The sequence below is a fragment of the Microcaecilia unicolor genome, chromosome 4 (assembly GCF_901765095.1).
Source record: "Microcaecilia unicolor chromosome 4, aMicUni1.1, whole genome shotgun sequence".
In the NCBI taxonomy this organism is placed as follows: Eukaryota; Metazoa; Chordata; class Amphibia; order Gymnophiona; family Siphonopidae; genus Microcaecilia; species Microcaecilia unicolor.
Genome location: NC_044034.1, coordinates 161,749,878 through 161,774,643, shown reverse-complemented (window position 1 = coordinate 161,774,643; position 24,766 = coordinate 161,749,878). Strand labels below are relative to the sequence as shown.

General features: G+C 47.1%; 1 protein-coding gene across 7 annotated transcripts in view; it reads right to left on the bottom strand.

Moving 5' to 3' along the window:
- Positions 1 to 24,766, bottom strand: part of ACCS (1-aminocyclopropane-1-carboxylate synthase homolog (inactive)) — a 56,193-nt gene that overhangs the window by 19,194 nt on the left and 12,233 nt on the right. For 3 of the 7 annotated variants that reach the window (XM_030200813.1, XM_030200815.1, XM_030200818.1), the window contains exons 2-6: positions 4,339 to 4,928; positions 3,659 to 3,718; positions 2,982 to 3,052; positions 2,104 to 2,173; positions 244 to 310 (exon numbers count right to left, since the gene is read on the bottom strand). In XM_030200813.1, coding sequence (XP_030056673.1) covers positions 244 to 310; positions 2,104 to 2,173; positions 2,982 to 3,052; positions 3,659 to 3,718; positions 4,339 to 4,928 — 858 coding nt within the window. Of the gene's footprint in view, positions 1 to 243; positions 311 to 2,103; positions 2,174 to 2,981; positions 3,053 to 3,658; positions 3,719 to 4,338; positions 4,929 to 5,217; positions 5,351 to 5,829; positions 5,892 to 8,679; positions 9,860 to 11,472; positions 11,590 to 24,766 lie in introns of those variants that run through there. The other 4 variants (XM_030200812.1, XM_030200811.1, XM_030200816.1 and 1 more) reach the window with 4 other exon arrangements.

Sequence of the window (24,766 nt, the reverse complement as noted above, 5' to 3'; positions counted from 1 at the left end):
ATGGAAAACTCCTTTTCTCTTAACAGGGCATCTGTTGCCTCTACTTCCAATTGTCAAGCCCTACATCCATCCACTAGCACAACCTTCCCACTTACCTACCAACAAACGACCCATGGTCATCCATCTGTAGAGCACTCTGTGGCCAACACCAACCAGAGACACCCGGCATCCACACATAAAACACATACAACGTCAACAAGTTTACAATGAAAAGAATAAGGAAGTCTTGTAATGTCCTCTTACCATCTGGATCACAGAGAACAGCAGCTAATGCTGAAAAGAGTGAGCCACAACCATTCAGGATGACAACCTACAAGGGTGCATGGACCAGAGAGACAGAACAGCAATGGAAGGTAAAAGTTAGATATCAGGAACAAACTCATGTCTAATATAAGACTTTGCTTCAACCTTGATTTATATATCCTTTTATTAGCTCCCACTGATAACAAATCACCTTATCAGATAACAAATTGCCCAAGGTGGCTTAACCCGCAATAATCCCTTTTCATCCAATGAGAATGCAGAGGCTCAGAAATTTGCAGTAAACTTCAGGATGCACTGGGCACTGATGACTCAGCAGCAGTAGCATAGTCAGACACAGTATTCAGGGTAGGCAAACAATCCCCTCTCCCCCCCTCCCCCCCACATGTGCATTCTGCCTGTGCCCAGCACCACCAACCCCAAAGATTTAAATAAGTACCTGAGCAGGCGGGGATTCCCAAGCCCTGCCAGCCGAAAGATATCCTTCGGCGGCCAGAACAAGTGATTTTCCTATCTGCTACAGTTGGCAGCACTTTCCACCTGTTGCCGCCGTTCTGGTCTCTCCCTGCCTGCACATGCTCAGTTTTCAGGCATGTGCAAAAAAACAAAAAAAGCATGCGCATGAGGTGGGGAGGGGAGTTTGGTGCTGCGGCAACAGGTGGAAAGCTCCGTCAGCCATAGCAGGTAGGAAAATCACTTGTTCTGGCAGCCGAAGGACATCTTCAGCCGAAGGGGCTTGGGGATCCCTGCAAGCCATATGGGTATCAGAATTTTCAGAGGGTCTGAGCGGAAACTGGATGGGCCTAGGCCCACCCGTGGATACACCCCTGCGCAGAAACTCACTGGGCCAGCACTAAAGCTCCACCCCAGCATACTGCAACAGAGCATTATTCTACTGAGACTGCAAAAATCATTAAGTGAAGGTCCTGTTTGTCCTGTGGACATTAAGGGCTAGATTCAATAAATGAGCCATTCAATAAAGGATGCTCCATGCAGAGCATCCTTGATAGAATACTAGCTTAGCGTGCATTTCGTGCTTAACTTTGGGCGCGAGCATTTATGCCTGTCAAAGGCTGGAGTAAATGCTGTTGCTCAACTGATGGCAGGTGCACACGTGCAGGTATTCTAAAACATTGTGCCTAATTTCTAGGAACACCCCTAACCCACCCATGCCCCTCCCATGGCCAAACCTCCTTTAGAGTTCTGCACTATGAAATTTAGTAATGCATGTTACAGAATAGGGCATAGGGCAGAGCCACACGTTACTCCTAATTAGTGCCAATACTGCTTGATAATGTCAATAATCGATTGTTAGTACCTGACTGACTAGTGTATGTACGAATCTGGGATCCATGTCCAAATCTGAACAACCTACACAGAATCCAGGGGTAAATATCTCACTTTTCGCCAGAATAGGGTTATTAATCCCAGTGTCCAACACAGGCCACAGAACCTATGACAGACCAAAATTCTCCTCTCCATTGGGGGGGGGGGGGGGGGGGGGGGGGGGGGGAGAGAGGAAGGCAGAATTCTACTGTTCAGGCCAGGGTGGATCACTGCTCTACTGTTCTCTTCCCCAAATTATGCTTTGAATACAAGGCTCTGCCCCATTTGACTGTACTGCCTGAAAAGCCATGGAATGGAAGAACCACATCCCCAAGGGTAGGGCACCTGTCTCGTTATTGCTGATGCTTTTGTTATAAACTATCTATAATCTGGGAGGCTACCTCTGTTGGAGAGGACTTCTCCCCAGCCTACCACAGTTAAACAGAGAAACCCAGCATTCTCCTGGACATTAGACTGACAAAATTGAGGAAGGATCCCGGAGTGGGGGCTACTTACATTATCTGCCTTCAATGGGGTGGGAGCCTTGCAGTAATACGTCAGGAACCGGGCCACTTCCTCCCGTAGGCTGTGGAGAGAAAGCAAGCATGCAATGAGTACATGGGTGGATGCAAGGCAGTACAGGGAAATGGTACAGTGACATACTGCATCTTTCTCAACTAAGGGCTGCTTCAAGCTTAGCTCCAATTATGGCCCACTTAGTGGTCTCTCTGAAGTCAGCAGCTTCAATCCAGTTTCCTGTGGGTGGCTCTCCACAAAACTACCACATGCTCCATTAGAAATGGCATAGACAGTCTTGAAAGTTGTCTTGGAAGAAGCGCCAGGAATTAACTGGACATGTGAAGTCAAATCCTTTGGTTAAGGAGCAGAAGTTCTCAACCCACACCTTGGGACACACCCAGCCACTCAGGTTTTCAGGATATCCACAATGAATAAACATGAGTGAGATCTGCATACCAAGGAGGCAGTGCATGCAAATTCATCTCCTGCATTTTCATTCTGGATATTCTGACTGGCTGGGTGTGTCCCAAAAAGTGGGTTGAAAACTCCTGTTGAAGAGCAAGGCCCATGCTCTGCAGTACTTATCTTGTCTATGACAAATAGCATTTGAGAATCCTATGCTGTCAATCTCTCACCAGCACCCAAATAAAATTAAATAAGGCAATCAGAAATGGCAGGAGCTGTATGGCATGGTAAATGGCACTGCAAAGGAAGAGGTGGGGGGGAGGAGATCCAGGCCAGGGTGGAGCGCCGCTCTTCTGTTCTCTTCCCCAAATTGCATGAGGGCAACTCCATACCCACAGAAGCATCACAGGCAGTGCAGCTTCTAGATCAGGACATTTTTGTGGGTTTTCTTTAGGAGAACAGTTACTTACAATGGGTGTCCCTTCCAGTCAGGATACTGCAGCATTGGAGGATCAACGTGATTCATGTCACTCTGAGTCAGCTGTCAGCAAAGGCAAAGGGAGAAAGAGCATCTATTAAACTCCAGAGCTAACAGGAGATCCTCAGCCAGGAATTTTGGGTTATTTGTTTTTAGGGGAAGGCTTTAAGTCTGTGAATTAATGCACTTATGGAGCCATTGCAAGACAGATATTCTCCAGAATGAATCTGGATAAGGCCCGTCAACAAAGTGACAAATTCCTGGCAGTGTGAGTGCTGGGAGCTGCTGAATGCAAAGACAGTATATGGCATCGCTCTTACAGTGGATAAACACTCAGGGACTTAATGGAACAACCATCTCTTTGTTCTTCTGGGCTTCAGTGGAGGAATAGCCTAGTGGTTAGAGCAATGAGCTGAGAGCCAGGGAGACCAGGATTCAAATCCCACTGATGCTCATTGTAATCTTGGACAAGTCACTTAAACCCCCTCCCCCAGAACAAGCTTATATTGTAATCCCTCCAGGGACAGGAAAATAACTACTGAGAAAGGCATGAGCTAAATCCAAAATCCCTATCCCTTTCCGTAACATTTAGAATTGAATCCCATGGCAAAAGGAAATTGCCAAGTCTGGAAAAAACAATGCAACCTGACCCAACCCCACTGCACTTACCCTTTTGGACATCAGATCGAAGCAGAGCTTGTTCTCGCTAGTGCCAAAGTTAATGATCCCCTACAGAAAAGGGAAACAGTAAAAAAGTGAGGGAAAAGGTTTACCAGCTGCCAAAGGGAAAGCTACTTCACTGACAAGGCTCAAATATGATTTTCTCTGTATCCTTTCTGATTTTCCAGCACTGGACTGCAGGGACACAAGATGACAACAAGAAAAGGGGACACTGTATTCTGGGATCCTTGTCCCGAGGAACTTTTAACTACCATTCAGTTCTTACAGCTAAACCCTTATGCCACCTGCTGTCATCCCCATCATAAGCACCACTGGAGAATGCTGGTGTACAAACAGCTGCTTCCCTTCTAGTCCACTGGTGGCTGCACCATTCTGCCCCTGTTAAATGTGGCATTATTTATTTGCCTGAACTATGCCACTGCTCCTGGAAGCTCACTTTAATTATCTCCTGTCCTCATAAATATCCCTGACATGAGATGCAAAGCTCTGGCTCAGTCTGTTGAGAAGGAACAAATTCAGGCAATCGGAACACCACATCCTGATCATCTTAATCCATGGACTCTCTGCAGTAACTATGTGTGAACTAGACGTATTTGAGGATGGCCTAAAATACACTCGCAGTCTGCAAAGCTACTGGTGCCACTGGCAAATGCAAGACTGGAACTCACATTCGGGTTCTTATCTTCATCATACTTATCCTCGTGGTATGCTCCATAACCCTTCTCGGATGATCCTCGAAAGTTGGACAGGAAGCTCCCCCTAGAGGACAGGTAGGGACTGCTCTGGAACTGGTTGCAGGAGTAAACGCTGGTCATGTCCTGCTTCTGCCTCGGCACTGGCACCCCCCTGACTTCCTGTGACCCTAAATGAGCTGTATCTGGGAAGGACTGGGCAAGGTGCAGGTCATGAAGCGGAGGAGCAAGGACGCTGCCCCCCTGCCGGAGAACACCAAGCATCTGAGAGAAGACGCTGAACATGCGGAACTCGTGTTCCCGCTCCAGTTCAAAGCGGCGCTGCTCAAGCTGCAGCCGCCGCTCCTCCATCTCCGCATCCCGCTGTAGCCGCTGCTCTTCCAACTGCAGGAAGCGCTCTTCCATTGCCCGCTGCGAGTTCAACATCTTCCACAGCACCTCATCCAGCGGGTCCTGGGCCCTCGGCAATTTTCGCTTCTTCCGCAGTCGGTGAAAGGTGGGAAACCCAGAGCGCGAACCTATGGCTTGAACCCTTGAGGAAGAGGCCAATGTGGGCTCGCTGAAACCTGTAGGGATTGAAGAGTCACACAATAAACACTCCGCAGAAGAATTCACCAGAAAATTAACTGCATTCCGACTGTATGTTTTTTGTTGCAATATGGAAAGCCAGTATTTCCTGAAATACCATAGGACCACGCAGCTGACACCTCTGGTAGACAGCTGGTCAGCAGGTTGCACACAGACTGATCAATGGCACACAGATCTTGAGTTTGTATGACAGAGACTTGTTGAAACAGAAAACAGACAAAAGTTTAGGCTCCTGATTCCTTCTGTAGTCTGCTAGAAAGCACTTACCACAGCAGAAAGGTCCAGGAGATACATAAATAGTCTTCTTTCCACTTGGATAGGGAATTAATGCCTCGGTTGATTATTGTGAGATTAACTTCTGAGGTATCACTCGATGCTGGTGGCCAGAGCTGCATGTGAACTCTGACACACTGTGCGACACAGATGCTGCCAGGTAGGCAACTCACTCTGACCTTCCACATTTCTAGAAGTAAACTGACACCGCCTTTAACTGCAACCTCACGCTACTGGATTAACCAGAAACTCTCAGGGTGCAGTGCTCCAGTTTACTCTGTGCCACCATGAGGTAAAAACTTCAGGAATTATTTCAAGGAAATTTTTAAATTATTATGAGTGTGGTTTGCAGAGCTTTACTTAAGAGAATTAATGTGTGCTAAATGCTAAGACTTCTTGGTATTTAGCGCACGTTAATTCCCTTAATATGCGCTTAAGACTCTAATGCCCGAGCAAAAGCCCTAACGCTGCTTGATGAATTCACCCCTAAATGACACTGTTCTGACTACTGCTGCTTGTTCTCTGGAACTGGCTCTGATTGAGCCCAAAACCCAAAAGGGTCAGAAGAAGAAAACTGTCATGCAGAAAATGAAATTATTGACTGACCTGGAATGGTGAAGGCAGCTTTTCTACTTATTACTCAACACTTCATTTTGGCTGGTGCTGGGAGACTTTGGAAAAATCCAGCTCTGCAGTGCATTAGGAGAGTACAAATGGGTTGGGACTCACTTGATTCTAGCTGGATTCTTAAATGACTAACTTTAAGATAAGGAGTGCCCTTCTGAATCCAGCACCAGCCTTATCTACCTGAACACTGCCTGCGCTGAGCTCACAGACACAACACATGAGAAAAGCACTCTGTAATTTTATCTCTTTAAGTCAGAATTTCTTGTGTTCCAAGGACACCTCCCTCTCCATAGGGGGTTTATAGAGTGAAGGAATAGTCCAGTTCCTTCACCAAACCCATGGTTTACCTGGGCTCCACTGTCTCAACAAGGTCAGAGGTCACAAACGCCAACACAGCACCTCCAGAGAGAAACACAAACTCTACAAGCTGAGCTGTATATTAAGTTTTAATAAGCATAAACATAAAAACTGGAGAGGGGGGAGAGCTGGCATGAAAGAGATGGGGGTGGAGAAGGATGGAGGAGGTTGACAGGTTGTGGGCTGCATCGTCTGGTGATGGTCTTGGCTCTCACATTGAACTTATTTGACAGTGTGCTGTGGGGAACCAGTTTGAGGGTGCACTTGGAAGGGAGGGAAGAAGGAGAGGTGGAGGTTTGTGCATCAGGAGCAGAGAGAGAGAAGGCACTGTGGGAGTACATGCCAAGTAGGAGAAAGATCGGGGGCGGAGCATATATGTGTAGGACGAAGAGACCCCGTGGACAGAGAGAAGAGGGGCCTTGCTGGGAGTTAAAGGGATAAAGGTGGGTGAGGAAGCTGAGGAGGGAAAAGGTGGGGGTAGGGGGTTTCAAGATTATTATTTCAAAAAGTACTAAAGACTAGAGGACACTCATAAAGTTATCTAAAACGAATAGGAGAAAATATTTTTTCACTCACTGAATAAGTTAAGCCCCAGAACTCGTAACCAGAGGATGGATTTTAAAAAAGGTTTGGACAAGCTCCTGGAAGAAAAGTCCATTGTGTGCTATTGAGATCGACATGGGGAAGTATTCTTTCTACTAGTTAGCCACAGTTTTGTATGGGGGATGAGGGGCGGGGGGGGGGGGGGTTTACTAGGGTTTACATACTTCTGATCCTGTTGTCATCGTTTGTTATATGTCTTGCTGATGATCCACTATGTATATTTTTGGTGATAATTAATAAAAAGATCATTGAGATAGACATACGGGGAGCCACTGCTTGCCCTGGGATTGGTATGTTTGTTTATATCAAAAACTTGATATACCATTCACCATTACCAGACCAGAGTGGTTTACAAGAAAGGAACACCATAAAATCAATAGGACAGACCTAGCCACATACATCCAAGAACTCAAACACTCATGCACATAAAAGACATACAATAATTGAGTTTAAAAGAAGAGAAAAACAAAAAAGTATATTCTAGAAACAGTCCAGGCTTTACACTCCTGGATCATAGATTATAAGCCTGCTTTTAAAAAATAAGCTTTCAAGAGAACCTTACCTTTCTTATATAGAATCTTGCTACTCCTTGGGATTCTGTATGGAATTTTGCTATTGTTTGGGATTCCGGAATGTTGCTACTCTTTGGGATTCTGTACAGAATCTTGCTATTCTTTGAGATTCCGGAATGTTGCTACTCTTTGGGTTTCTGCCATGTACTTGTGACCTGGACTAGTCACTGCTGGAAGCAGGATACTGGGCTAGAAGGACCATTGGTCTGTACCAGTATGGCTATTCATATGAAAAGTCAGGCCTTATGATATAGAAATTCCGAACATAAAAAATTAGAATACAAACTATGCAGAATTGTGCAGATGTTTAAAATATTGTGTGCAGAATTGCCCCAGGAGAAAGGGAAGGAGAAATGGGACTTGATATACTGCCTTTCTGAGGTTTTTGCAACTACATTCAAAGCAGTTTACATATATTCAGGTACTTATTTTGTACCAGGGGCAATGGAGGGTTAAGTGACATGCCCAGAGTCACAAGGAGCTGCAGTGGGAATTGAACTCCGTTCCCCAGAATCAAAGTCCACTGCACTAACCACTAGGCTACTCCTCCACTCCACTACTGAAGGTAATTCAGCCCCCTAGATGTGCAATCTGTGGGCTCAATACTTTCACAATCGCACCAGTTTGTGCCAAACTCTGTACCACAATAGATGATAGGAGAAAAAAAAAGCCCATTTGCCTCATTACTCCTGTCCACCCCACTAAGGATTTATACCAGCCACATGCCATGGAGTGTGACTACCTGGAGAACATCACTTCCTATCCAGAGCAGTTTTATTTTTCATCTTCCCCCTTTGTACCAAACCAGAATGCAAAATTCCATATTTAATGTACTCTTCCTATGTCTCAACAAAAAGCTGGTGCTAAACCGTATTTGTGCTTCCAGCAAAGTAGAATCTATGCACTTGAACCTGAACTGAGGCCACAAACTCATTTTATATAGGCCACCAAACAGATATCTGATGGAAATAAAATTTTGGTCACTGCCAGCCTGAACTGGATGTGAATCAGTGACAAAGCCAAGGAGACATATAAAATGATGTCAACAAAGATTATATGACCCAAGTCTGCCTATCCATAGTGTCTATCATCTCTTCTTCTCCTTTGGATATCCTATGTGCTTGTGCCACATGAAAGGCTCTGAAACCTTTTGCCAGTTCCCTACGCCATCCTTGCCCAATGTCATGTTCTGGGTCCTATGGTAAGTGTTCTGCTGGACTCCCAAACCTTCCCCCCTCCTCCTCCTCACCATAGCTGTGTTTGCCACCTACTCCCCTCCACACCTGCCATGGCATACCTGAAGGAGAGACACTGGTATCGATGCCGATATCTACCCTGGAGCCAGGAGAGTCGTTTTCACCTCCATCCTGGAAGGTCCTCTCCACCTCCTCCTCCTCTTCCTCCTCATCAACAGAACACTGCTGGTAGGTCATGGCTGGCAGCAACTCAGGAGTCAGGCGCTGCCCATCAGACTCCACCTCCTCGCACTTAATCTCCATGAGCTCTGGATGCTGGGAGTGCCCAAAAGGAAGAGCTGAGGGAGTAAAGTGGTGGTGGAAGACACTATCCACCATACCGCCTGCCACCAGAGCTGATTGTGGGACCACACCTCCACCCAGGGCACTGTATGACATGGAGGGCCGGTTAGTCAGCACCCTGTCCATCACATCAAAGAACTTCCAGGTGCGACCCCCTCTCAACGTCTTGTGATTGTCCTTGATCCGCCGATATTCCAGCTTCATCTTCTTGATCTTCTCCCGGCATTGGTCGCCTGTGCGGTGAATGCCCTTCTCCCGTAGTACCTCAGCGATGCGGTTGAAGACATGTTGGTTCCTCAGGCAGCTCTCCAGCTCCATCTGCACAGAATCATCTGCCCAAAGCTGGAGGAGCTCCACAACCTCTGGATCTGACCAGTTGCTGCCCCTCTCATACTTCTTACCCCGGAAATCCATGCCAGGGAGGAGGTGAAGGCTGAAGAGTTACTTCACCAATGCCAAAATTCCAGATTCTCCATCACAAGAAGTTAACTATATGCAAAAACTGCACCGTTTCACTGTAAAAATGGGTTTTGCTGTTTTCTGACTGAAAAGTTATTAATACCCATATACAAAAGAAATGCTGGGGCTGGGACAATGCAGAGCTGGGGCAAAAGAAAATTTACTGCACTATCCTGCACAAATTTTCTTGCTTATCCAATTTTATTTAATGTTGCACAGTGAATAATCCTCAGCTACATGTTTAACCGAGAACTGATACTATTTGCTCGGAGTTTATTAATAAGGCTTCGTGCACAGCACACTAGCCCTGCTGCGTCCCGGGCCGGCCCGGTTCCGCCACCCTCCTTTCCCAGCCCGGCTCGGCACGGAACGGCTCGGCTCAGCTGAAGAAAGAGCCGTCTCGGGCCAGCGCCGCGGCATTTCTTGCCTTTCACATCCGGGTTGACGGCACATGCGTGCTATCCCTATTCCGGGATAACTTTGGTCCGTGTCAGTCATCGCTCGCGGCCGGGCTGGGCCAGTCCTCCCTCCCCCTCCCCCCTGCAGCAGGTTCCGCAGCGCCCTCTGCCGGCCCAAGCCGAGGACCCTGCGCTCTGTCACCACGGAGGAAGGGGTGAGTGTCTCCAGATACAGGGAGAATCGGGGGGATCCTGCAAGTGAAAGGGCTTAGGGCAGGGGAGCCCGAGTGCATTTCTGGATCCCTCACTCTGAGTATTCTTATTAAAAGTAGTCGTAAACCTCATAGTTGCCTCAAGGATCACTTGCGATATATCAAGTGCTGAAAATAATAAATCCTGGGGCTCTAGTCGTATCCTAGACACACTCATGAAGCACAGATAATCAGACCAAGAGCTGCCACAAACGGTCCAAGGGGGATGGAGGACCAGACCAATCACTGGGGGATGGGGGAGGGAACCCCCTCCAGTGATGCCCCTGGCCTGCCAGAAATGTGTCTGTTTATTCTGGCGCTTGCTTTACCACCTTTCATAACACAATGTCAAGACGTTTACAAAACAAAATATAATGAGCTGCAAATGAACTCCCAACAGTTGATAGGACAGAGCAGTTGAAGATAAAGGAGGGTCTACCAGTGCACAGATACACTGGATGCCCATCCTCAGCACCCACAAGACAGCCCCCCTCCCCCAGTGACTTGCTAGGGATTGAACGATGCTCAAGTGTAGAGCAGTCCAGTGGCGTAGCCACAGGTGGGCCAGGGCCCACCCACTTAGGGCTCAGGCCCACCCAACAGTAGCACATGTTTAGCAGTAGCTGCTGGGGATCCCAGGCTCTGCCAGCTGAAGACTTCCCCCTGATGGTAACGAAAACGTTATTCTCCATGATACCGGCACCTGCACATGCTCGGTTTTCAGCGTATGTCTGCTGCAGACTGCCAAGGTGGAAAGAAGCGTTTTCCCACCAGCTGGGATATTTTTGTGGTGGTGGAGGGGGAGAACACTTGGTGCCCACCCACTTCTTGTCTAGGCTCACCCAAAATCAGTTGTCTGGCTAAGCCCCTGCCTTACCTGTCCCCTGATGAGGCTCATTGGCTTTCTCAGGCAGTTACCCTTCATTTTTTTTTTTCTTAGCAGCACAACTATTAAGTATTGAAGAGACTCAAGATGACATTAGGGCACTGACAAATGCACTAAAGCAACCTAGCAGAGGAGTAGCCTAGTGGTTAGTGCAGTGGACTTTGATCCTGGGGAAGGGAGTTCAATTCCCACTGCAGCTCCTTGTGACTCTGGCCAAGTCACTTAACCCTCCATTGCCCCTGGTACAAAATAAGTACCTGAATATATGTAAAAACCGCTTTGAATGTAGTTGCAAAAACCTCAGAAAGGCAGTATATCAAGTCCCATTTCCCTTTCCCCCTTTCTTAAAAGAAAACTAAGCAACCTGAAAACGTTTCCCTGACTGAAGATTTCAGTATAAAAGAACTTGCACAGAAAGATGTATAAAATGAAGTAGCAGTAAAGGAAGGTACAATCCAACACAAATTACTGAGAGAAAAGATTAGCAAAGAATCTACACAGGAGATGGATAAATGAAACAAATATCTTTGTCTAAGAAAGATCTGGAAAAAGTCATACCTGGCTGCAAGCTTCGTTTTATATAGAAAGGCACAAAAGGGTGGCATGTCTCATCCATTGGAAACTTTGTAAACATTACTAAAATTGCTGTACTGCAAAGCCACTGAGATCATGACCCTAAGAGAAATGTGGAGAATGAAAAGTTATGATAACTTGAGACATCCCCAACCCAACTGCTAAAAGCTGGATGCCAGGAAATGGGACATAGTGGTATAACAGAAAAACACTAGAACAACATTGATCATAGAGCTGTCGGTCCCAAGCGGTTAATTGTGTGGAGAGAGAGAGAGAAGAACCTGAAGTACCAAGAAACGCAGTCCGAGACTAAGAAAAAGTGGCAGAAAGATTCAGAAATACTTTGTATTGGGATAAAAATTGATGAAAACAACTGAGGCTCTAAATTTCTGTTAGATATAATAAAGTAAATGAAGAGTCGAGTAATAATACAAAGATATATGGTATTATTTATATTTCAATATTTTTATTAAGAACATAATACAAAGACAGTAAACCATATAAGTGTAAACTTAACATTGCGGCAATAACCTCTCACGTAGCAGGGTTAAAGACAGTGCAAAACAGCTATCAGATTTATGGTTTAGTAACTTTTCTCCCCCCTATTCCCCTTTACCCCCCGTCCCCCCCTTCTCAGGTTGGTATGCTTTACTAACTTCATAATGATATTAGCCTATATCATCCAGACACTTCCCTGTAACAAAAGTTAACCATTATACATATTGAAACTCAGTTAACATATACAATAAGAGATCCTGATAAACAGGGCCAAAACTAGTCTTTAATCTTCCTAACCCAAATCTCTTCTTCCTTATCTCCCCAAACTTCCCCCTCCCCCTCCCCTCCCCTCCCCATGCATTGCTTACAGGCAAGTTCTCTTTACTGGTTCCAGGGAAGTCTATTCAAGATATGACTTCTCGCCTTAGGTGATATAGTGTTTATGTATGCCCCCCATATTCCTAGGAACCTCCGCTGCCTTCCCGGCGACAGTCCTGCCCCTCTAGACTCCCATGTCAGCAATTCCTGAAGTCGATTCCTCCAGTGCCAAAAGGAGGGTGGGCAATCATTGGTCCAATGAAGTAGGATGCATTTTTTCCCCAAGATGCAGGCCTTGCTAAGAAACAATTTCTCCCCCTTTGTGGTTCCCATCCAGAGTCTAGGCACACTGAATACAGCTCTTTCAAAAGTTAAAGTTATTGTGCGCCCCAACACTTTGGTCAAGTAATTGCCAATTGCCGACCAAAATAGCGACCTACATTGCCAGATCCCATGAAAGAAGTTTGTCTCCAACCTAAAGCATTTCCTACAGTGCTGTGTAGTCGATACTCCTGCTCTAAAAGCTTGTCTCTGAGAGAAATACGCCCGATGGATAGTGCGAAAGTGACACTCCTGTAATTCTGCATTGTGTACTATGGCTACCCCACTCTGAAGAGCTGACGATATTAGCTGTGTAGAGATGTTTTTGCCCAACTCTATGCTCCATCTATTTGCTACCTCTGTCAGGTCCCGTTCCATTGCGAGTCTACCCAATTTACCATAAAACCAGGACACTGAGATTTGCCCCGCTGCATCTCCTTCTAATAATTCTCTTAATTGCCTCCCAAACCGTGGGTGCAGGCTATCCGATGGGAGGGTATTCACATAATGAGACAACTGCCTGTATGCCAACCAGACAGCCGTCGCCTGCCCACACTTCTTCAAAAAGTCAGTATACGAGAGCAAGGATTCGTCTTCCATTACCAGCTCATCCATCGAATGGATTCCCTTATTCTCTAATAGTCGGAAAATCCTATTTTCATCTCCCGGCCTAAATGACACATTTCCCCTCAAAGGTAACCATACACTTCCTCTACTATCCTGCCCCCAATACATGAGCACTGTTTTCCACACATGTCTCATTGACTTTAACAGTATACTTCCTTTTACTTTTTCTGGCAAATCTCTCCTTGGAGAATGCACTAGGGAAACCAGGTGCCAAGGCCTGAAGAGGTCTCGCTCAAGTTCCACATGTGTATAGATATCTGAATCCATCAACCAATCTCTCAAATGCCTTAACAGGCACGCCTGGTTGTACTTCCGAATGTCTGGGAGTCCTAAGCCACCCATCTTTTGTGCCCCTAATAAATATTTCCACCTCACTTTAGATTTTCCACCCCCCCCCAACAGAATTTCATCACTAATTTCCTAAGGACTTCTAAGTCTTTTTTGAGTAACCACAGAGGAAGGGTCTGTAGAAGATAAAGCCATCTAGGGAAAACCATCATTCTGAACAAATGTAATCGTCCCAATAAAGTTAATGGCAATTAGCCCAATTCATCAGTTGCTCCTTTGTCTCCCGGAGGAACCTTTGCACATTAATTTCATATATCTTCATCGGGTTCATTGCCAATTGGATCCCCAGATATTTAAATGATTCGTTTGCCCACTGTAATGGGAACCCCGCTCCCCACGACCTCCGCAAATCGTCTGAACTAGCCAACGCTTCCGATTTTAAAAGATTTAATCGGAAACCAGAGAAGGCCCCATACTCCGCCAGACTCTCCATCAGGTAAGGCAGGGAATCTCTAGGTTCAGTTATTAATACCAATAAGTCATCTGCAAAAGCAGCTGTTTTAAAGAGAAAATCCCCTACATGCACCCTTTTCACATCGGAATTAAGCTGCAGCTCCCGCAACAGCGGGTCCAAAGTTAAAACAAACAGTAATGGGGAGAGAGGGCATCCCTGTCTAGTCCCTCTTCTAATCTTAAATCTATCTGAAGTTATACCATTTGCGTACACACATGCCTCAGGGTCTTCATACAATGTTCGCACAGCCTCATTAAACCAGCCTTCTATCCCATAAGCCTTTAATATACCAAACAGGAAGCCCCAGTCTACTCTATCAAACGCTTTTTTCTGCGTCGAAACTGATAAGTAGTGCTGGGTGTCCTTCCAATCTGATTGTCTCCAAAGCCGCCAGGATCCGTCTTATGTTTTTGGCTATAACCCTTCCCCGTGTAAACCCTACTTGGGGCTCAGCTACTAAGGATGGTAATACTCTTGCCAGTCTGTTTGCCAGTATCTTGGCCAAGAGCTTGACCTCGGTGTTAAGTAGGGATATGGGACGGTAAGATTCTGGTTGATCCTCAGGTTTACCAGGTTTCCTTAATACTATAATCTGTGCTGTGTTCAAGTGCCTCAGGAGAGCTCTTTGTTGGACAGATTTCTGAAAGACTTCTGTCAGGACCGGACCAATGTCGTCCTGTAATAGTTTATAAAACTCATTGCGGAGCCCGTCGGGACCAGGCGCCTTCCCAAGAGCACTTTGTTTGATTACCCCTGCCACTTCCTCTGTGTCTATTGGGGCACTCAACTGTGATAATTCTTCACTCGTTATTCTAGGAAGCTCTATGCTATTCAAATAAATGTCACTATCTACCAACTGAGATTGCTGTGACTCATATAGTTTAGTAAAAAAGTCCCGAAGCACTTTATTGATTGCCTTGTCGTCATTCACTCGCTTCCCTCTAGAATCCACCAGTGTGGCCATCTTACTCCGACCCGTACTACCCTTCGCTAATCTAGCCAGGAGAGCGCTACCCTTATTTGCAAACTTATAAAACTGAAATTTATAATAAGCCCATGATTTCTTTGCCTCTGTATGTATTAGATATATGGTATTATTTAAAGTAAAATGAGGAAAAGACCTCAAAACACCCACACACCTACTACAATTTCAGCGTCTTTCACTGAGGTTGTGGTATTCATCACAGGTCTAAAAATCCTCGTAGCACTCTATTTTTTTTTTAATTGCTTTATTTAATTTATTATTTACTAGTCCATTGTTGAAATAATTTTCTTCATTCTTATTTCAATTTTGGCACAAAAATCATTCTCCTTTAACAATATAATAGCAACTATGTACTTGTCTCTAAAAATAGCAGAAAAAGCCCAGCACTTAACTGACACCCGACGACGGCCAGAACCATTTCACTCTAATGGCTTCTTCAGGGGTTGTGCATCGACATTTGAAATGACGAAGGTATCATTTATTTAAACGATCACATTTTGTTTCGCTGACTGCTTATTATACAGAACTTCAGAAGGAAATTTTCTTTGGCTCAATGTAAATACTATGGTGAGCATTAAAAGTAAATTGAGAGACAGAAATCATACTCCACATACCCTGGCATAGGAGTGAGGTTTGATATTCTCATAGTATGTGCAAAAATCACTCATTTGGAGACAATGCCAGGGCTGACGAGAGGGAGGCGGGGGGGGGGGGCAAAATTCCCTTGGCCCAGGCCTCCAAGGGGGGCCCGGCCCCGGGGTCTCTCTCTCTGTCCTGCTCCTGATGGGACTCAGGTGATCGTGTCCCGACAGGAGCAGGAGAGAGAAAACTCCGGCACCAGGCCACCCTTGGAGGCTGGGGAGGACCTGGGGTAACAGACACAGCAGGCTGCTCTTCTCACAGTCTGCCACATTGCCTTCCCCTGCAGCTGCTTTTCCCCTCAGGACGCGCATGCGTGACCTGAGAGAAAAAGCAGCCACAGGGGAAGGCAATGCGGCAGAAGGAGGAAGAGCAGCGCTGCAGGACGAACCCTTCTGATGGCAGGGCCTTGGGATCCCCGCCAGCCAAGGTACCTAGGGCTGGTGGAAGCAGAGATCAGGGAGGGTGGGCCGGCAGCGGCAACGATCCTGGGGGGCGCCACAGCCGCTGCATCGATGATCCTAGGGGGGGACCCAGCAGTGACGGCAGCAATCCTGTGTGGGCCTGGCAGCAATGATGACAATCCTGGGGGGGGACCCAGCAGTGGTAGCGGCAATGACAATCCTGGGGGGGACCCAGCAGTGGCGGCAGCGGCAATGATCCTGGGGAGGGAGGACCTGGTGGCGGCGACAATCATGGGGGAGGACTCAGCTGTGGTGGCAGCAGCAATGATCCTGGGGGGGGAGGACATGGCGGCGGTGACAATCCTGGGGGGGGGATCCAGCGGTGGTGATGATCTTGGAGGGGAGGCCCGGCAGTGGTGGCGACGATCCTGGGAGGGGGCCCAGCATACCTACACTGCTCAGTCTCTTGGCAGCCCTGGACCATGCACCCCCCCCCCCCCCGAGAGAGTGAAACACAAACGAGTATTTGTTTAATTTATTTGCTTAATTAATTGCCTGAAAAGTGCTTTAATTGCACTGAACACGATATAGGTTATCAATCAATTTGCAATCCCCACACTCTCCTATGGTTTTGTGGACTGCCCACAAAGATTTTGAACAGTTGGATGCTCGTGAGGTAGTCAGAACCAGAGTACGTGCAGATTATACATTCAAGAGCTGAAGGCAATTCAGGCCTTCTAGAAATAAATTATACATAAAGAGCTGCTAATATAAGCCTCCAGGCATACTAACAGCATTAACAGATCCAAATACGCAAAGAGTGCTGAAGTACAAAAGTGAACAACCATATATTGATTTCCATTCTTAAATGTCGGAAGTGGTCCCAGAACACTGCAGAAGGGCATAAGAATAGCCATACTGGGTCAGAGCAATGGTCCATCAAGCCCAGTATCCTGCTTCCAGCAGTGGCCAATCCAGGTCACAAGTACCTGGCAGAAACCCAAATAGTAGCAACATTCCGTGCTACCAGTCCCAGGGCAAACAGTGGTTTCCCCCATGTCCATGCAGATATGGTCTCTTTCCACAAAATTGGAAGCAAGGAGGCTGGTTAGTCTGACCTCTGTAAAATGTTTCTAAAACGGAGGACAGCACTGTTTTCGGAATCCAGCAGATTTGCAGAACCCGAGGCAGAGGAAGCTGATTAATTTCTTTGACTAGGTGAGCAGAGACTTGGATTGAGGAAGAGCGCTAGATTTCAGCAAAGCCTTTGCCACGGTTCCACATAGGTGACTTACAGGCTTATTTTCGAAAGAGATCGCCAGCGATCTTCCGACACAAATCCTAAAACCGGCCAAATCAGTATAATCGAAAGCCGATTTTTGGACACACTCGCTGGCATTCCGTCGCGGAGGTGGCCAAACTTCAAGGGGGCGTGTCGGCAGGGAGCGAAGGCGGGACATGGGCGTGCTTACGAGATGGCCGGCTTCAGCTGATAATGGAAAAAAGAAAACCGGCGATGACGAGCATTTGGCCGGTTTTACTTGGTCTGTTTATTTTCACGACCAAGTCTCAAAAAGGTGCCCAAACTGACCAGATGACCACCGGAAGGAATCAGGGATGACCTCCCCATACTCCCCCAGTGGTCACCAACCCCCTCCCACCCCCAAAAAAACCTTTAAAACATTTTTTTGCCAGCCTCTATGCCAGCCAGCTCCATGACAGCAGTATGCAGGTCCCTGGAGCAGATTTAAAGCCAGGTGCACTAAACTGCACGGAAGAGTCCTTCCCTTACCGATCCCTTAGCAAATCGGTAAGGGAAGGGCATGCATGAAGGAAATCGCATGCAAATGAGCTGCTCATTTGCACGCAAATTTCCTTCCCTAGGAGGGGAAGCCAGTCAGTCAGCTCGTAAAAAAAAAAAGGATCTTGCTGATCAGTTATGTTATGGCTTACTTGTTCTGGAGTGCTGTATTTTGTGATACTGTTTTGAGAAATGTTCAATAAAGACTTCATACAAATTAAAAAAGTCCCTGCCATGCATTTTCCCTTGATGGCCGTCCCTGACGTGCACTTTGCCGTCATTTTGTTGATGGTTGTCTTTCTCCCCAAATGGGGAAATCAAAACTGTTTTTGCTCATAGCTTTTTTAGTAGTAACAGTATGATTTGAACTAGCCACCTCTGCATTACAAGACCAGTGATGTAACCACTTGGCCACAGCTCCACTTAGTTGGCTGTCCATCCCTTTTGATTATACCCCTTCAGGTTTCTCTCGGCCAATCACAGCACATTTAGCTGTTTGTGAGTGGCTGAGAGAGACCTGGAGGGGCATAATCAAAAGGGAGGGACATCCAAGTAAGTGGAGCTGTGGCCAAGTGGTTACATCACTGGTCTTGTAATGCAGAGGTGGCCGGTTCAAATCTTAGTGTTATTACTAAAAAAGCTTTGAGCAAAAACAGTTTTGATGTTCCCATTCAGGGAGAAAGACAGCCATCAAGAGAACGACGGCCATTAAGGGAAGTGCACGTCAGGGACTTTTTAAATTTGTATGGTCTTTATTGAACATTTCTCAAAACAGTATCACAAAATACAGCACTCCAGAACAAGTAAATTTTAACATAACTGATCAGCAAGATCTAAATATCCAGAAGTACCAGTGCACTAGGAATGCTGGCCCCTCCCACGGCCAAATGCCTTGGATTTGGCCGGGTTTGAGATGGCCGGTTCCAGTTTCCATTATTGCTGAAAAACAAAGTCGGCCATCTCAAACCCGGCGATCTATGGCATTTGGCCGGCCCCAACCGTATTATCGAAACAAAAGATGGCCGGCTATCTCTTTCGATAATATGGTTCTGGACAGCTCTTTGCGGCGCCGCCAAAATAGATGGCCGGCCATCTACTTGGCTGGTGCCGTTCAATTATGCCCCTCTTAGTAAATAGTACATCTTTTCTGTGGGTCCTAAAGTGACTAACTGGATTAGAAACTAGTGAGTGGAAAACGACAAAGGGTAGTGATAAATGGAGTTCACTCTGTGGATAAGGGCATTACCAGTGGTATACCACAGGCATCAATTCGTAGTCTAGTTCTTTGTAACATTTTTGTAAATGATATTGCAGAAGGGCTTTCTGATAAAATATGCCTCTTTCGGGATGATACCAAAATCTGCAACTAGGTACACACTCCAAATGGGGTGAATAACAGGAGGAGGGATCTAGCAAAGCTTGAAGAATGGTGTAGAATTTGGCAGCTAAGATTGAATGCTAAAAAATGTAGGGTCATGCGTTTCGGCTGCAAAAATGCAAGGGAGCAGTATAGTATAGGGGGCAGAAACATAGAAACATGATGGCAGATAAGAGCCAAATGGTCCATCCAGTCTTCCCATCCACAGCAACCACTATCTCCTCCTTTCCCTATGAGATCCCATATGCCTATCCCACACTTTCTTAAATTCAGACACAGTCCTCGACTCTACCACCTCCACTGGGAGCCAATTCCACGTGTCCATCACCCTTTCCATGAAAAAGTATTTCCTTAGATAACTTCTGAGCCAATAACCTCTTAATTTTATGCCCTGTCGTTCCAGAGTTTTCTTTCATTTGAAAGAGGCTCACCTCCTGTACATTAATGCCACCAATGTATTTAAATATCTCTATTATATCCCCTCTCTTCCGCCTTTCTTCCAAAGTATGCATATTAAGAGCCGTAAGCCTGTCCCCAGAAAAAAGTGGGATGGGGGCGCTGGTATCTGATGATTTAAAGGTGGCCAAACAGGTAGTAAAATCTGTCGCGTCCGTCGCTCCCTCTGGCTCCTCCGCTGCGGGGGACGGGAGCCAGCGTCCACCTCGGCGAGGGTCGGCGGTCCGGAGGCCACGGCGGGGAGCTGGGGCCCGCCGCGGTGATGGCCGTTCCGTCCGGGGCCGAGGCCAGAGGCCGGCGATTGCGGCCACCGGTCTCTCAGTCACCGGCAGTGGGGGCTGTGTTTACGCCACTGAAGGAGGCGGCGCCGAGGCGTGATGGCCGGCGTATTTTTCTCTCCCGGGCGCGGGGGACCGGAGCTCCGCCTCTGAGGTGCTGGATTGGGAGGCCAGGTTGGTGGTCCCGTCTGGGGAATCGGACAGAGCCAATCAGAAGGGCTCTGTCGGTAACCAGGTTCGGATTGGTCGGCTATACCTACGGGGGCGGGGCGGCTGATGCTGTACAGTATTTAAGGAAGGGGACTGAGCTAGAACATTGCTTCAGGTTCTGTTCCCGAGGCCAGTCTTCGTTGGTTCCTGTGCTCCGTTGTTTTCCTTGTACTTCCGGTTTTGACTTTTGGACTGTTCCTGGTTTTCCCTGCTAGCCGCCTGCCTCGACCTCTTGCCTGACCTTGACTACGCTGTTAGCTGCCGGCCCTGAACTATTGCCTGTTATTGGATGTCCTCATTCTCCACATGCCCTCTGCTCTCCTGGTCCCTGTCTGGGTCAGTTCGGCACCCCGCGGTTCCTGAAGTCCTGTTGACCGCCTGCAGCTGGGGGCGCAACCCTTGGTGAACGGCGGTCGCCGCGGGTGAAGACTTGGGGTTTACACGGCTGTCCTTTGAGGTCCCTCAGGGCCTTGCGGGACCTAAGGGCTCACCTACCTTGCAGATAAGACAAAAGCAATGGCAAAAGTCAGAAGGATGATTGGGTGCATAGGGAGAGGAACGGCCAGCAGGAAAAAGGAGGTGATAGTGCCTTTTTATATGAGTCTCTGGTGAGTATTGTCTACAATTCTGGAGACTACACCTTCAAAAGACATAAACAGGATGGAGTCGGTCCAGAGAGCAGCTACTAAAATGGTCAGTGGTCTTCATCATAAAGCGTATGGGGACAGACTTAAAGAACTCAATATGTATACTTTGGAAGAAAGGAACAAGAACAGGAGTGGGAACAGAACCAGGCTCTTCAAAAAGCAGACCAGAGATGTCCAGTATTTGAAATAAAATTTATTTGAGAGAAGACTCTACAAGGCACCCTGTTTCAGCATGGGAGGTGCCTTCTTCAGGAGTCTGAATGCTTTCTCTTGAAAAGTTAATGGACAAAGCGCTCAAGACTCTCTTGTGAGTGGCGTTTTGGTCTTGAAAAATACCTTTATAGTAACATAGTAGATGACGGCAGAAAAAGACCTGCATGATCCATCTAGTCTGCCCAAGATAAACTCATATCTTGAATTTGTACCTGTCTTTCAGGGCACAGACCGTATAAGTCTGCCCAGCAGTATTTCCCGCCTCCCAACCACCAGTCCCGTCTCCCATCACCGGCTCTGGTACAGACCGTATAAGTCTGCCCTCCCCTATCCTAGCCTCCCAACCACCAACCCCTCTTCCCCCCACCTGCTCCGCCACCCAATTTCAGCTAAGCTTCTGAGGATCCATTCCTGCTGCACAGGATTCCTTTATGCATATCCCACGCATGTTTGAATTCCGTTACCGTTTTCATCTCCACCACCTCCCGCGGGAGGGCATTCCAAGCATCCACCACCCTCTCCGTGAAAAATACTTCCTGACATCTTTTTGAGTCTGCCCCCCTTTATTAGGTTTATGTCTTAGTATTTTTATTAATTTTCATTACAAGGGAAAGACAAGAAATTAACAGGCATGAAACAAGAAGCATTGAACAAATTTGATTGCGAATCTAAAAAGAGAAGAAAAAGAGAGAGAGAAAAAAAAGGGGGGGGGGTGGATATATAGCTAATCATGGTTCATGCATGAGCCATAAGTTACACGAAATACAGTAGATAAATAGATATAGCATTTTACATTAGACATTTTAAAAATAAGATGGAAGTGGAAACCATTTTTCCTCATGTAAAGCAAAATGAAGTGATTTTTAAGCAAGATATGTTTCATATTTATGTTTGAAACAATAAATTCCACCATTCTTGGTAGGTAACCTGATATAAGGTCTTCCAATGTGAAAAAGTTACTTTCAGAGCTAGGATCAGCATGGTATTAACAAGGATATCAAACATATAAACGGCGAGTGACTGTACTCACTCGCAATTGCGCAGTAGAGCCTTCCCTCTCTGTCCTGCTCCCGCGTCAATACGTGACGATGGGGGGGCAGGACAGAGAGGGAAACTGCGCGAAGGGGAGGAACCACCGAGGTCGCCACCGCTCCCCCTCCTCCCCGAGGTCGCCACCCCTGGTACCCCCCCCCCCCCCCCCGGAGTCGCTGCTGCCACCACCCCTCCACCCCTCCACCCGGCCCGTCTCTTCGCTATTCAACTTACATCTTCGCAGCAGGCAGATCAGCTGAGCTGCCGTTGGCCTTCCTTCCCTGCCTGTGTCCCGCCCTCGCCGACGTTACGTCACACAAGGGCGGGACACAGGCAGAGAAGGAAGGCCGACAGGAGCTCAGCTGATCTGCCTGCTGCGGAGATGTAAGTTGAATAGCAAAGAGACGGGCCGGGTGGAGGGGTGGCGGCGACTTGGGGGGTACCGGCAGCGGTGAACTCGGGGGGAGGGGCCAGCGGTGACCTCGGGGGGAGGGGGTAGCGGCGACCCACTAGCCCATTTTAACGGGCTCAACGGCTAGTATTCGTTAGATTTTAGAATGTTTTTAAAACATTGGTCTTTAAGTATCACATACTTATAAGTTATTGAACCAGGAAGATGGAATATATCAACCATTAATAACCATATATCCTTCCAATATTTTTGAATATGTACACAATCAAATATAAGATGCTTAATATTGCCTTGTTGACCAACGAAGATTAGAATTAGAGGGATCAATTATATGCAATTTAAGAGGTGTCCATATAGATCTATGCATAAAGAAGTACAAAGATTGCAATGTTGATGAAGATTTGGAACTCTTAAATTAGGAACTCCATATCTGCTCCCATAACGTATCTGAAATAGACTGCTGAATGTCTTCCTCCCAACATTTACGTAAACCTATGCATTTAATAGGGAATTTACTTAGAATATATTTATACTAGTAAAAAAGGCCCGTTTCCGAAACCAATGAAACGGGCGCTAGCATGTGGGGTTTTTTTGTGTGTGTGTATGTGTCACAGAGTTATTTTGTGTGTGTGTGAGGGTGCGGTGTGTGTGCAGGTTGTTGATGTGTGTCTTTTTTTGTTTTGTTTTGTTTTTTGCTTGGGGGTTGGGGGATGTGCTGTGCTGTGCTGGCAAAGTGGATTGGATTGGTGTGTGGCTTTGAGGGTGTGTTTCTCTTGTATTGTGTGTGTGTGGTTTTGTCTGTCAAGGAGGTTTGTGGAGGGGGGTCTTTCTGTTGGTGAAAGGTAAATGTGGTTATAGGGGGGTCAGCCTTTGTTGAGTGTTGTTGTTTTTTTTCCATGTTTTTTTTTTTGTGTTGTGCTGAGGCAGCAGTGTTGTTTTAGATGGGCGGAAGGTAGAGGAGCACGTTCTTTGTCTGTCGGTTTTTTTTGGCCGTTTCAGGGCTGCTGTAGGGGAATGCTGGAAGAGAAATGTGCTGTTAGAAGCAGCGCCATCTTTTTCCATTGGGCTGGGGTTCTGGGCATCCTGGAGGTGAGTGACGGCTTGCCTGAGGACGGGGATGGTTGTTTTAAGTTGGCGGAAGGGAGAAGAGCACGGTCTCGGGCCGTCGGGGGGTGATCCGGTATGTTTGGTTCATTTCAGGCTGGCTGCAGGGGAATGCTGGAACATTTATGCACTGCAGGAATCAGCGCCGTCTTTTTCCGGGTGCTCGGGGAATCCCCGAGGTGGGAGACAGCTTGCCTGAGGCTGGGGATGGTTGGGCACGTCCTTGGCCGCTTTGGCAAAAGGGGAAGAGGAAGGGGGTGGGGAGTTACCTGCAGCCGCCTGAGAAACCATGTATTCTTTGTTTGTTTTGTATTATTAGTTTGCATTTCTGTTGAAGAAAGAGTGGATGCCTTTCGAATGATGGAGGTGGTGCGTCGGTGTGCGGTTGTTTTGTTAGTTTGGCAGCCAGTCTCCAGCGATTCCTAGGCACGGAAGGAGTACTCCTCCCCCTTCCTTGGTCGCTGTTTGCTGCTGGCTGGGTCGCGGGTAATCCTTCCAGCTGGGCCGCAGCTTGTCCTGTTCGCGCACGTCCCAGATGGTGACGGGCACGTTGTTTTCCGGCTCCTCTGACTCCATGTCAAGCGATCCCAAATATAGTCTGTGCTATAGGCCCTCTGGCACTCTTCAGTACTGGCATTAGGCATTTAAAAATTTCTCCCCCCCCCCCCCTCCGGTCTATTTTTGCACATACCCACAGCAGGAATATTCTTCTCTCGTTCCAGCAGTGGTTCTGTGCTCTCCGTGCTGCACAGATAATGAGCCATTCTGCTGGGGAATGCTCCTCCCTTATTGTCACGTAGTTTCCTATGATTGGTCTGTCTTACGTTGCCTAGTGTTGCCTGGGAACGGTGTTGTGATGGTCCTTTGTGTTTCAGAATGTTGAGGGTGTTTTTTCTGATTGGTCCGTCATGCGAGGGCGGGGCAGAGAGACATGGTCAGTGTTGTGGCTTCACCACCATGAATCCATGAACCCTTCAGTGAGTGACTGAGTGACTTCAGAACGTTGTCTTCAGAACATTGAGGGTGAGTTTTATTATAGTAGATATGCGAGAAGCAGCATGACCTGTACGGTGGAGTCGCAAATTTATATCAATAAGCTCTGGGTTTTGAGATATTTGTTGAATTTGTGAATTACTTTTTTTCAGCATAGAGCT